Source organism: Priapulus caudatus, unplaced genomic scaffold (assembly GCF_000485595.1).
Source record: "Priapulus caudatus unplaced genomic scaffold, Priapulus_caudatus-5.0.1 Scaffold1026, whole genome shotgun sequence".
Lineage (NCBI taxonomy): Eukaryota > Metazoa > Priapulida > Priapulimorpha > Priapulimorphida > Priapulidae > Priapulus > Priapulus caudatus.
In genome coordinates, this window is record NW_014578087.1 from 18,971 (window position 1) to 31,851 (window position 12,881).

The window sequence follows — 12,881 nt, forward strand, 5'->3', positions numbered from 1 at the left end:
AATTTTCAATGAAGTTCATCTCAAGGTTACGTGATCCACAGGGTCATCAAACTTTATACTGCTCCTATATAACAAATAATGACAGATTTGGATTGCCTATGCAATTAGCTTTCCAAAGACACCAATATCAACCAATTTGGCCTAGTAGTTACAGAGATATGACCATTTGAAAATTGACGGGTGCGTCCATTTTGGCCAAAATCGCCAAAAAAGGGCGTGCCGTAGCGCGAAAACCGTTTGTCCGACGGAGCTGAAATTTGAAATTTCAGCTTTTTCAGCCGAAATTACCCCATAAACCAAATTTCAGCCAATTTGAAGGAGGTCAGGTGTAAATTTCCATTTTTTTTGGGTGATTTGACACGGAATGACCCCGTGATCTATCAAATCAAACACAACTTTCAGACATAAAAACAACTTCACAACACACGGCGGTCAAACGCCCTTTGGCTTGGTGAACTAAAAACATTACCTCAGTCCCAAAAACTCCCAAAATAACGTTCCAAACAACAGTAAAGTATTGTATAAATTATGTCATCTACTACTGGGGTTTATACAGTGACGCTATTGAATTGCTAAGCGTATAGCACCTGCCATCTATAGGAGAACATAGTAAACGTTCCAAATTAATTGTTTGTTTTTTTTGTTTTTTTGCCACGAGTATACTCGTGTTTCGCGGCCGTGCGTTTTGCAGGTTCGAACGAGTATACTCGTGTTTCGCGTTGAACGTGTTAAAATGAAGTGAAACACTCATTCCTGAAACACATGACTAACATTCCATCAATACGACTTATAACTGAATAGGCTGAAAAACATAATTACACTGATACACCATACCCCTCCCTTTCCCCTGCACAACTTAACCCTTCCTTACCCAGTCAGTATGAACCCATGCAATGGACCAGCCAATAAAATATTAATATCTCTACAAACCTCTTTTAAATCCTCCCTCTTGAGTGGCGATGTGTGGAGAAGAACATCCTCCTGCTTATCTTTCTTCTCCTCCTCTTCCTCCTCCTCTTCTTCCTCCTCCTCATCCTCCTCTTCATCCTCCTCGTCCTCTTCATCTGGTTCCCCCTCATCGTCGCTATAGGAAACAAGGAACCAAGTTTATTTTAGCAGGATACCACTCGTTGGCGACGTCTATTTGATTGCTGGCACTTTAACAGACATATTATCAGGAGTGTATCAATATTGATACACTCCTGATATTATATTGCAATGATAGCTAACGTGTAGCAATGATTGAAATTGAGCTGAACTTACGACAAAGAACCAAGGACCTCTATCTTGTCGATGGCTTCCAATGTACCCTGTAGTATCTCAATTCCATCTTCACCTAGCTGGTTACCTGTTAGAAAGCATCAGGTATTTTTACACTTAAAAAAGGCTTTTATTAATAGGCAAAAAACTTTATCAAGAAATATACGTAACAACTATGCTATAGCGCTTGGCATTATTTCCCATTTAATTCTACCAATTGACACACAAATTAACACCATTCACCACAATAAGATAACAAAATATAGCTATGAATCTAATCAGCATCGAACAACAAAAATTGTTATGGAGTTACATTAAAATGTGTTTCAATTGGACATAATAAGGTGCTTTAGTGGTCCCTTTTAGCTAGTAGATGCTAGACTCTATCACAACATAATAGTAGAGTGATTAGATCACTTAATACAGTAAGATTAGAAGCTTACCATTCAGGTCCAGCCTCTCCAACTTCGTCTTTTTCTCCATCGCCTCGGCGACGGCGATCGCGCCACGCTGGTCGATCTCGTTGAAAGTCAGCACGAGTTCGCGCAGCTCGTGATGACCTGGACCTAGGGCATCGGCGAGCACGGTGGCGCCACGTGTCTTCAGCAGGCAGTCGCCGAGGTTCAACGTCTCGAGTTTCTGCATCGCCGGCAATGCCTGTTAGAGAGAAGAATGACAGAGAGATGATTAAACGCGATTAAACGCACGACGATCGATTCGGAGTAGGCAGACGATGCCACGCGACGGTACAGAGGGTCAGCATCTCCAGGTTCTGCATCGCCAGCAACACCTGTTAGACATGTTAGAGAGAAGAATGAAGAAATGACGGCTGAGCGATTAAACGCACGACGATCGAATTTTGGCAGATGATGCCACGCGACGGAATGGCTTCCTGTGTACTACCTCTGAACTACTATGACAACTCGACTCTATCTGATAATACATACGAAGCAGTGCGAGGAACTGAACTATCGGCGATGACAGGCAGCTGTAGCCAATCGGCATTAGGACGCGATGATGTAATTCGAACGGGACGACAGCGCAGTTCGCTCGCTTGCATGAGTGAGCGAAAGTTTTCACACGAGCATTATTGTTCACCCACCTTTGCTAGGTGAGCTGCACCCTTCTCTGTGTACGTGTTGTCGTTCATGTTCAGAACGCGCAGGCGACAGTTCGCTGTGAAGGCGTCGCAGAGAGCGGCGATGCCGACGTGGTAGATGCCGTTCTGCGGCATGGATATCTCCTCCAGGGTGCCTATCGTCTGCAGGAATGATACATGATACGTCGAGCCATTACACATCGAAGAGTTTGCTTAGTCTAAACTTTTTTCTTTAATAGGGTACGACAAGAAATGGACTGGAATGTTTGAGAAATTGTATTTTTAAGGAATCTTTATATCTTTGAGAAATGTTCATATCTTTGAGAAATCTTTGTATTTTTGAGGGGATTTGAGAAATCTTTGTATCTCTGAGGAATCTACGAGGACTAAATTATTCAAATAACATACGACACTCATAATTGACTAGGATTAGCAAGGGGGGATGAATTGTCCTATTGGCCGACATGCCGTCTGAAATTACTGGGGAGAACATTGCACATCCTAGCCATCTAGTAATCTAGTATTACCCAGGGGGCAAGACAGGTTTACCAGAACCGGGATTGCTATAAAAGGTTTGTTTGGTTATCAACGTGTTCAGGGGACCTCCCTGAACAACTTTCAGGTGGACAACCTTGAAAATATGGCTGCTGAAAAAAAATGGCGGCCATTTTCAAAATGGCCACCTTGATGTACTAATGATGATCAATTTTTAAGATATTGTTTGAATAGAACTTGCTTTCACCATGTGTGGTATCATATTAAAGGGAAATTAAATTCTCTACAATGAGTACCAATTTATTGAGGCTTAGTGATGATTTTAATGACAATTTTGGGCAAAAAATGTGATTTTTTACCATTTTTTTTCCAAAATGTGAATTGCACCAAAATTCATTTTCTCCATATTTCAAACGTCCTTTTGAGTAATGAATTGGAACTTTCAGAAAAATGCCCATATGTATGGTTAATATTGTCGCCAAAGCTCAAGGTTTCATTGCATTTTCTAAAATCATAAGTATATATTACTCCAAAGATAACATTTTGATATCTAAACTAAAACAGCATTTTGTCATTTAGTGGTGGTATTTATAGAGTGTCATGAAAATAGCTCCCGAGATTTTTGTGCTCAATTATCATTTTTGTTGCTTGTATCCGAAGTTGATTTAGGTTACAACTATCAGAAAATGGCAAGGGTTCAAATTTAATTTAGTTTTAATTTAGTGTAAATTAATTTTATAGTAAGTATTAATTTCTTCGTCATATTTCTAAATCTATACTGAGCATCAACAGAACAAACACAATAATAACGATTTACTGTTCATTTTTTAATTGTGAAACAGATAATGGTACAGATGACAAATTATACCTGACACTAATTACATCGAACATAAAATTACCTGTCACTGTGTGTTAGTTAATTGTCGACATGTCCAAAGTCACTGCTTTGCCTGCCTTTCAAATATTGCAAGTGTTACGTGAAACGGCCTGCCACTTGGTTGCGGCATCCCTGGGCAGCATACATCCATGTAACATCAATAGCCTTTTCGTTTCACACAGTACAGATTTACTGTTCAGCCTCTTGGTCGCAGCCACACGGCAATAGCCTTTTTCATTGTCTGTCAGCCAGGCTGGCTTGCAGTTGAATGTGGACTGAGGACAAGTTTCCCATCCTTGCAGAGCGCCAGCCATACTCCTCAAATGGGGAAGCTCTGGCTGCACAATGGTGCACTCTTGTTCTAGTGAAAGTTGCTAGAGCTCGCACTCGTATGGTGTGCTCAAGAAATGCATCTTCTGTTGATGGTAGCCACTTCGCCAGAGTTGACCTCGTTCAATTCAGGATTTAGTAGACCAGGTTATCTCCCAGCGATGAATTCAAACAGCGGAGAGGGAGGGGAGGGGCGAAACTAGGGGGTCCCAGGGGCGTGCTTTGGTCTTTACCGTACCACTAATTTAATGCGTGTAAATCGTCATCCCAATAGACGGTATTTGGGGTTCTTGTATATAATTAAGATAGGCGGTCGTGTGATACATTAGTGGTTGAGGTGTGGACAGGTTTGGTGTTTGTACTTGTGTGTTTCTGCAGTGCATGCGATGGCACCGGCTAAAATACCAATGCCGGTTGTCAACTGGTCGAATGGAATTCTGACGATCGATTGCCCTCTGCTGGCAAACTTTCTATTGTAATCGGGGACGGAGAGTATTTTAAACGGGCCGCAACGAATTGAAAACAGGGGCGAGTTTTCCCAACGGGCCGCGGCGCGCCCCAGTCTTGCGCAACGTAGGCGGAGCAACCCTGAGGACCCTCAGTTTTCAATGATCACATCTCGAAGTCATCGCCTTTGTGTAGGTACCCAGTGATGAAAGCTTGCCGTGGCCTGCGTTCGATGAGTTTCCAATGTGATGTCGTGTCTGTACCTTGCCCTCGCCAAGGTCTTCAGGTTTAGATATGTCTAGCATGTCTGCTACTGCTTATATCCAGGTCTTCTTACCAGTGAAGAAAGATAGTTTTGTCGTTGTCTCTTCCCACTCAGGCTAGAGGATAACATGGTAGTGCGACGACACTGCGAAGCGTCCAGTGCCACAGCCATTGCGTGTCTATGCGTAGGTAAGCTTCTCCGGGCAGTTCTCACCCACAGTTCAGGAATGTATTCTTCAGAATAGTGCGCTGCATAGTAGACACAGATGATAGATAATTCCGATGTTCATTGCCGTGATGATCACTCTCTCAACATCTTCATTCTGACAACGTGTATATAAGCATGACCTTGCTATCACCTCCTGCTGTGTAGATCCAAGCAGCGACGTAGTTTGCGGACCCTTCGGTGAGCAGCACACTCAGGTTTCTTTCTAGATCTCTGTTTTAGGTAAAGCGGTAGTTTTGAACCGAGTGTCTGGATCTAGCTGCTGTTCACTCTGCCGTCCACGTACTCACACCAGCGAACTACGCTTTGTGCGTGCATACTGAGAAGAATATCTTGTGGGTCTGGGGTCCGGTATGCTCAATACTTCAAACACCTTAGCCTGGTCTGGATCAGGCCAGTACTGTCTTGCCTGGCTCTGCTGAATTTGAGCTTCTGATGTCACCATGTATCGGTCACCAGCAGAAAATTGATGATCCCTGTCCCAGCGACATCTTTTAAGCAGCTACTGTGCTTGTAGCAATCAGCAATGGCTCTGAACTGTTTTATCTTTCTTGATAACCAGCTCGGCGTTATGCAAGCATTGCGTCAATCACCCACTGCTGTCTTAGCATGCGTTTACCTTGTGCAGAATCAGCAACACTGTTCACTTGGAGTCTCCTCCTTCAGGGTCTTCACGCAACTTAAAGCCGTTGTGCTTGCCCAGCCCTCATGCTAATCACTTTCATTGCAATAACGGACGGGCCATCTTACTCACTCATGGTTCAATAAAGTTCGACGGGTCGACAGCTCCACCACTGGCCATGATCTGTGTTATGCGTAAGAGAGGCAGAGCTCTACTTCATCACTCTTGTGTGGTTGTCACCTGTTCCTTGCTCGACTCTTTGGCTTTGATTTTGTGTGTGGAAAGTTTTCAACTCACGAAATGACGTCTTCTTTATTGCATCACATGGATACTGGAACTGGACAATGCTTCAGACCAAGTTCCTTCAACCATTGAGAGTGTTCCTCAGGACTGCTGCTCTGCACGCATGCCCCTTGATAGATTATAACCAGGGATTGGCACTTTTGCTGAGAATGGTTGGTCTCCATGGCTCATATCAACTTTCTGACCATCTCTGCTATCCCTTGCCACTAGGATTGATTCGATATTTAGTATCAATAAAAGTGATTAGTTTATAGATGGTAAGAACTAGTGATTTTTCCCGTAGCAGGACGCGGTACCCAGTGCCGGCAAACTCTTTCAAGTATCCTCTGGTAATCCTCCCATGGTAGGACAGTCTTGCGAGCGGGTATCTGCAGAAGGTTCGTGTTCACACCACTGAATTTTCCTTACGGATTTTCCATGGTATTACTGTAATATGATATGTACTAGAACCCCAAAATAACCTTAACGGCTATAGACTGTTGATATGTAAGAAAATGTTGACAAGTTAAATCAAATTCGGACAGGGAAGATTCTTCTTGTGCCAACAGCGACAACCAAAGCTGACTAGTCCGATCCCTAACCGGTTAGTCTGTGATAGCCACTTAAAGTTGCCCTTATCTTCTTGTCATGACTATCTGAGACGCAAAAATGATCTGGCAATCAGTTGTGCTTTCCATGCCTGCAAACCAGCCTCAAAAAAATACTTTTGTTTTATTATTGACGCAGAAGCTGCTCTTTATTGAATTTTGTATGAAAAAAGAAGCTTCTCTAATTTTGTTTACGGGAGCTATTTTTAACGCTTGCCGAGCTAACTTTTTCATAGCTGATTTTGTTAAAAATTTTCATAATTTGATTTGCCACTGACTCTAATTAATGTCTCAGAAGCCAGAAATTGTGATAATACTCGTAAAGGTGTTCCCAATACAAAAGCAAGATGTATGCTTTCTGGCAAACGACGACCAGTCACAAATGTATTCCTAAATTGGATGACAAAAATCACGGAAGGCCGGGTTACCATGTTGCTGTATGCATGTTGTGTACCAAAGTATGGACTGCATGCAACTGATTGTCTCACTCGATTAATTTTTAATTCAAATCTCAGTCATGTCTAGCCATTCAATAAAAAAAACTTGCCTTGCGCCGACAGGAAGTTGCTAATCTTACTAAACTTACCTTGCCCGGGCGAATTTGGTTGCCGCGGCCAATCGGGCAAGCGTGGTTCTGGCTCGAGTCCCGCACCGCAGGGTTCGAATTTCGGCTGAAAATCTTAGTGGGACAGCAGGAACCACCAATAACTTCAATGAAAGTGGTGGACTGCCACAAAAATTTGAGGGGTCAGTTATTTACTAGCAGTGGTAACAAAATAGCGTATATTCAGACAGATAACCATCTGGAATTAATAAAACAGCATAACGCATAAAACAAGGAAGTTAATGGAAGAAAATAGTTGATCTTCATTAACTTCTTGTTAACTTAATTAGAGTTGTAAATATGTTTCACTCCTACTATCGAATGTCGGACGGGGAGCTGTGGGTAAGAGTTTTACTTTCGTTTTCTCTTCCATGCAGTCCACGATAAACCCATTGCATAGATTATCAATGCGCTCACATCCATCAAATTACAAGTGCTAGGATTCTTCAATAATATACAGTTTACATTTCTTCCTAAATTAATCTACTCCTGAATAAAACAGTCACTTCTATCGTAACCGAATTCAGAAACAGCATTTGATACGTGGTGTATGACTGTCATGCGTTGCCCTAAATTCCAAATAAACCCCTACGATATATAATTATTGTTCAGCGGTTATAAAAAAACACAACTTGATATCTTATAGTCTACGCCGAGAGTTTTGTTCAGATGTGGCGAATCATGCGTGAGGCTCAATGCACCTTGATGCTCTTTGGCATACCCTAGATGTCTACGTGCAGGAATGCGAGTCGTAACAGCTGACGCGCGCAACCGGGACAGATTTTTTCTCGCTAGTCCAACAAATTTTCAGCATCTCGTAATTAGTTTTACCAGGATCGCTTTGAAAACGCTGACAGGAGCGAAAATCGTCTCGCCGCTCCCGTGTATTGTTTTCGCTGACTAGAACAAACCTTCATAGAAAGCAAAGGTACTATATGGACCAATTTATCACTGCCATATATGACATTGAACTTTACGAAATTTCGTAACTCGATGAAGTCATACTATGGCCATTATCGGAGCACATTTGAAATTGTGATAATAGACTCCAGCATCATCCCAACCCCTGAAATCGACGCCAGAATCGTGATAATAGGTTCTTATAGCAGAACAGGCCACAGGCTCACTACAGAGGAGTCATCGGAAAGCAAAAGCACCCTTCCCACGGGGGGATCGGCGATCCGAAAATTTGATCCCCACCATTTCTGATAGTTTGAAAAAAATCACACTCAATAAAATCAAAACAAAAAATCAAATCTTTACAAAAAAATCACTCACGGAGCTATTTTCATGACACACGCCAATACCCACTATAATTACAATAATGCTGTTTTTTAGTTAATATCAAAATGTTAACTTTGAGAGCCAATTAGACTTTATTTACAAAAGCAATGAACTTGAGCTTTATGCACAATAATAACCTATCAATATGACGGCAAGTGTTCTGAAACAGTTTCAATCATTACTCAAAAACTCCTTGCAAATAGGAGAAAAATGTATTTGGTGCATATATATTTTTGGCGAAAAATCGATTAAAATCTCATTTTGGCCCAAATTGTCATTTAAATCATCCGCCAAGGCCATGAATGTGAAGTATCATCTTTAAGAATTTAAATTCCTTTAATATGATACCAACACATCAGGTGAAGCAATTCTATTCAAACGATATCTTAAAATTGATATCATTATATAACCCGGCTGCATTTTTGAAAAATAGCCGCCATTTTTTTTCAGCAGCATATTTTCAAGGTTGTCCACCTGGAAGTTGTTCAGGGAGGTCCCCTGAACACGTTGATACCAAACAACCTTTTATAGCATCCCGGTTCTGGTTTACCCCAAAAATGGGGTTTTGCCGCCTGGGTATATCCATGTTAGTAATCTGTGAGCGATCACCTTGAAAGCTTGTGCTAATGCTTTGGCTCCGTCATTCTCTAACCGATTTCGTCCGGCAATGAAAGTCTTCAACTTTAGTGGTTTGCCAGCTTCTGTGCTTTTTCGATGACATTCAATTAATGCCTGAGACAAGATCTGTAAAGCAAAAAACAAACTGTCAATGCACAAGTGCAGTTATTAGTACACTCCTCTTAATAAACTGCATGTTTCTACAACAGGAACGGAAAGCGCGCTCAAACGGCATGGAGTGAGTACAATACCTGCGTCAAGAAAAGGAAAAGTGTGACACTACCAAATTGGGAGCTACTGTATGCTCAAAACGTTTATGGATGGAGAGAGGAGGAAAAAGAATAAATAAAGAGAGAGCATGTGAGAGACTGAGGCAGGGGAAGAGACGGAGGGGAGGGAGGAAGAAGAGAGAGCACAGGAGAAGGCGAGTGATATCCTTAGGATGAAAAGAGGAAGGCAGGGAGAAAGGAGGGAGGGAAAGAGCACGAAATAAGAAGGATATAGATATGGCGAAGGTGCACAGACAGGAAGGCAGGAAGACAGGTAGAGGGAGGGAATAAGAAGAAATGAGATAGAGTGAGAAAGATGGTAGACTTTCATCCAAGTAAGTTACATCTGACAGCACCGAGCACAGGCGAACGCCACGCACCTTGCCACCGCCGATTCCGAGACCGTTGTTGTTGAACTTGAGCACTTCGAGCGTGTAGCCGCTGCTGCTCCGCAGCAGCTTGCTCACTGCCTGCACACCGTCGGGACCAAACGCGTTGTCACTGAGGTCGAGCTCAACGAGTCCCGCGCCCGCCTGCTCGATGGCGCCCCCTAGCGAGTTCTGCAAGCAAACGAGCGTGCGGTGAAATCAAGACAAATCTGAAATCGATTCTCTCCTCGGAGAACACTGGTGAATTTGGATAGTGCGACGACACGAAGTCTGACCCTGGCAAACGAGATTCTAATTTTTTCGCACAGAATGACACAGACCTCCACATTCTGCCCTCACTCAGTGGCAGAAAAATTCGACTCACCAATGCAGGTGGTATCTCCGATCGAAGTCGTCCTGTGAACATATCGCTCCACAGCGCCCTCTGAAACATCGATTTCGAACTAAGCGACTTGGCGATGGCTTCCGCAGCCTCCACTCCAACTGTGTTCCCGTCGAGCCGTAGCACCCGTAACCGTGGGCACTTCTCCATTGCTTCCACCACTTCTTTAGCTGCGAACAAAAAGAATCCATATTCACAAAGTGTTCACCCACACATTACGAAGCGTGACACCCAGTATTAACACGAGATAAATCGACAAAGTGATTATTTGATCATGAAATAGGAGCAGAAGAAATAACAAATTTAACTGTACATCAGTCTCAAAGCCTGGTCAAACTATGAAACACATGGCAAATTACGATGCTGAATTTCCCATGCTCCGGCTTCTAGCCTGCATTTCTTTACCATCTTCTGCCTTATCCAGAGAGACATGATACAAGATTGCCACAAGACATTGATACAAGATTCTACCGCCCTACCTTCCAGAAACCCCTCTGAATTTATCTACAGTGCTATCCACAAAACTCATACAGATTAAAATTGCATCAAGCCTGCATTTCTTTACTATCTTCTGCATTATCTAGCTTCTACTGCCCTACCTTCCAGAAAACCCTCTGAATTTATCTACAGCGCTATCCACAAAACTCATACAGATTAAAATTGCATCAAGTCTGCATTTCTTTACTATCTTCTGCCTTATCTAGCTTCTTCAGTCACACCTTCCCCAAACTCCCTTGATTTTATCTACAGCGCTATCCACATAAGTCATACGGATTAAAATCGCTTAATCAAGCCGCCATTTCTTTACCATCTTCTGCCTTATCTAGCTTGAGTCCCCGTCCGGAGAAGCTAACGAGTTCCGTCAGTTCGTCGACGGCGACTGTGGTGTCTGCTAGGCGCTCTGTCAGGCTTTCCAGATCGTTGTCACTCGACATCGCTCACGTGTGGTATGGACTATGGTCACTGCCTGGCACTCGCGTCGCACGCAGGCACCCTGTGGCGTTGTAGGAAGATCACGTTAGATAGGATTACTATACGATTCATACCAGATAATGAACTCAGTCAGTACACAATCGAAGTCTATACTACTACTACTACTACTACTACTACTAGTACTAGCTCTAGTAACTATAGCCCGCGTACAGTTGCTGCTGGGCTATAGAACCAGCCATTAGGGATGCACGGGACCAACTCAAGCACGCTTATACGTGGCTATAATATATGTATTATATATATATATATTAGTGTAAGCGTGCAACAGTCACGCCGCGAAAGCAATGGCGCCGGCAGCGTATGGTTGGACGTAGGATTTGGACGGTGAAAGAGAGTATAGAAACATTAAGAATTTGGTAATAAATAGATTTCGTATTTAGTTAGCATTATATTTTACGCAGTGGCTACGGGTACGGTAGCCGTCGGTCGTTGAAGCCCCTTTTTGGCGTTAGGGTTAGGGTTAGGGTTAGGATTAGGGTTAGGGTTAGGGTTAGGTTTAGGGTTATGGTTAGGGTTAGGTTTAGGGTTAGGGTTAGGTTTAGGGTTATGGTTATGGTTAGGGTTAGAGTTAGGGTTAGGGTTCTAGCTCATCTAAACTCTCAAATCGTGAATTTATTTCCCGAGGAGTTATTTCGAAATCTGGCGCCACCGCCGCCATCTTTGTCTCGTTAAGTATGAAAGCGAATGGACTCCCGTACCCGTAGCCTCGAGACATTAAGATACGGCTGCAGCGAATACGTAGTGTGATTGCCGTACCCGTAGCCTCGAGACATTAAGATACGGCTACCGTACCCATAGCCACTGCCTATATTTTATTGAAACGCTTCAAGTGCCTGTGCTCCGTATTGCTTGTGTATTACGAGGAAACGATTTCGCACGATGCTAGGCGAATGTACTGGCTACTGTGTACGATTTGAGCTCGTTGGATGAGTTACGCGTAGTAAATCGTAAGTATTATAATATCACAGTGGCTATATGCCCGGCAGCCGGCGTATATCTGACGGCTGCCGGGCACGGTCTTCGATTTCCTAAATGCCCGGCAGTTTTTAATTTTTAGCGTTATCTCAAGTAAACAAGGGTTAGAGTTAGAGTTAGGATTAGGGTTAGGGTTAGGGTTAGGTTTAGGGCTAGAGTTAGGGTTTTTGTTAGGTTTAGGGTTAGGGTTAGAGATAGGGTTAAGAACTGCCGGGCATTTAGGAAAACGAAGACCGTGCCCGGCTGCCGGGCATATAGCCACAGCGTTATAATATAAGGCTAGTAAATGACGAATTTCCCTTGTTTATTGATGTCACACTCCTTCCCTATTATCTACTCCTGGTATTACTAACCGTACGGCGTACTGCGGACATAACTCATACCAAAAAATTGAAAAATAAGACGCCATCACTCATTAATGAACCAATCATGTGAAATACCAAGCCATTACCGATTTCCCAATTTTAATTGCAAATGAAACAGTGGTCAGTTTTAATTCAATCAATACTGTATTTACCCCCAAATGGCTATCTTGTACCTCGAATGCTCACCTTTCACTTTGTACTGTAGCAAACTACAGAATTTTTGGCGCTTTCACCGGGCTGTCGAGTTTTAATATAAACTCACTAGAGGCAGCACTATCGTGAGTGCCACATGGTGATCATTGATTGTCCCAAGATATAAGAAACGTCTTTTCCAAGAAAAAGACTTACCAATAAAGTTTATTGGGCTGCGATTTCTATGGTATTTTCATACAAACATCTATCTAGGTTATCTACCTTCGTTATTATTCTATTACTAATTATTAATTGTCCGTATTTATATATCTTCGTTTAATTACGTACACAGCAGTGTTG

General features: G+C 42.7%; 1 protein-coding gene across 4 annotated transcripts in view; it reads right to left on the reverse strand.

Moving 5' to 3' along the window:
• The window catches only part of LOC106815035 (ran GTPase-activating protein 1-like), an 18,088-nt gene extending 5,407 nt beyond the window's left edge, over positions 1-12,681 (reverse strand). Inside the window, exons 1-9 of one of the 4 annotated variants that reach the window (XM_014819457.1) lie at positions 12,576-12,681; positions 10,865-11,050; positions 10,039-10,226; positions 9,666-9,845; positions 9,008-9,142; positions 2,363-2,521; positions 1,704-1,917; positions 1,264-1,348; positions 931-1,084 (exon numbers count right to left, since the gene is read on the reverse strand). In XM_014819457.1, coding sequence (XP_014674943.1) covers positions 931-1,084; positions 1,264-1,348; positions 1,704-1,917; positions 2,363-2,521; positions 9,008-9,142; positions 9,666-9,845; positions 10,039-10,226; positions 10,865-10,991 — 1,242 coding nt within the window. In that variant the 5' untranslated portion in view covers positions 10,992-11,050; positions 12,576-12,681. Of the gene's footprint in view, positions 1-930; positions 1,085-1,263; positions 1,349-1,703; positions 1,918-2,362; positions 2,522-9,007; positions 9,143-9,665; positions 9,846-10,038; positions 10,227-10,461; positions 10,467-10,864; positions 11,051-12,541 lie in introns of those variants that run through there. The other 3 variants (XM_014819458.1, XM_014819460.1, XM_014819461.1) reach the window with 3 other exon arrangements.
• Between the last annotated feature and the right edge of the window lie 200 nt (positions 12,682-12,881).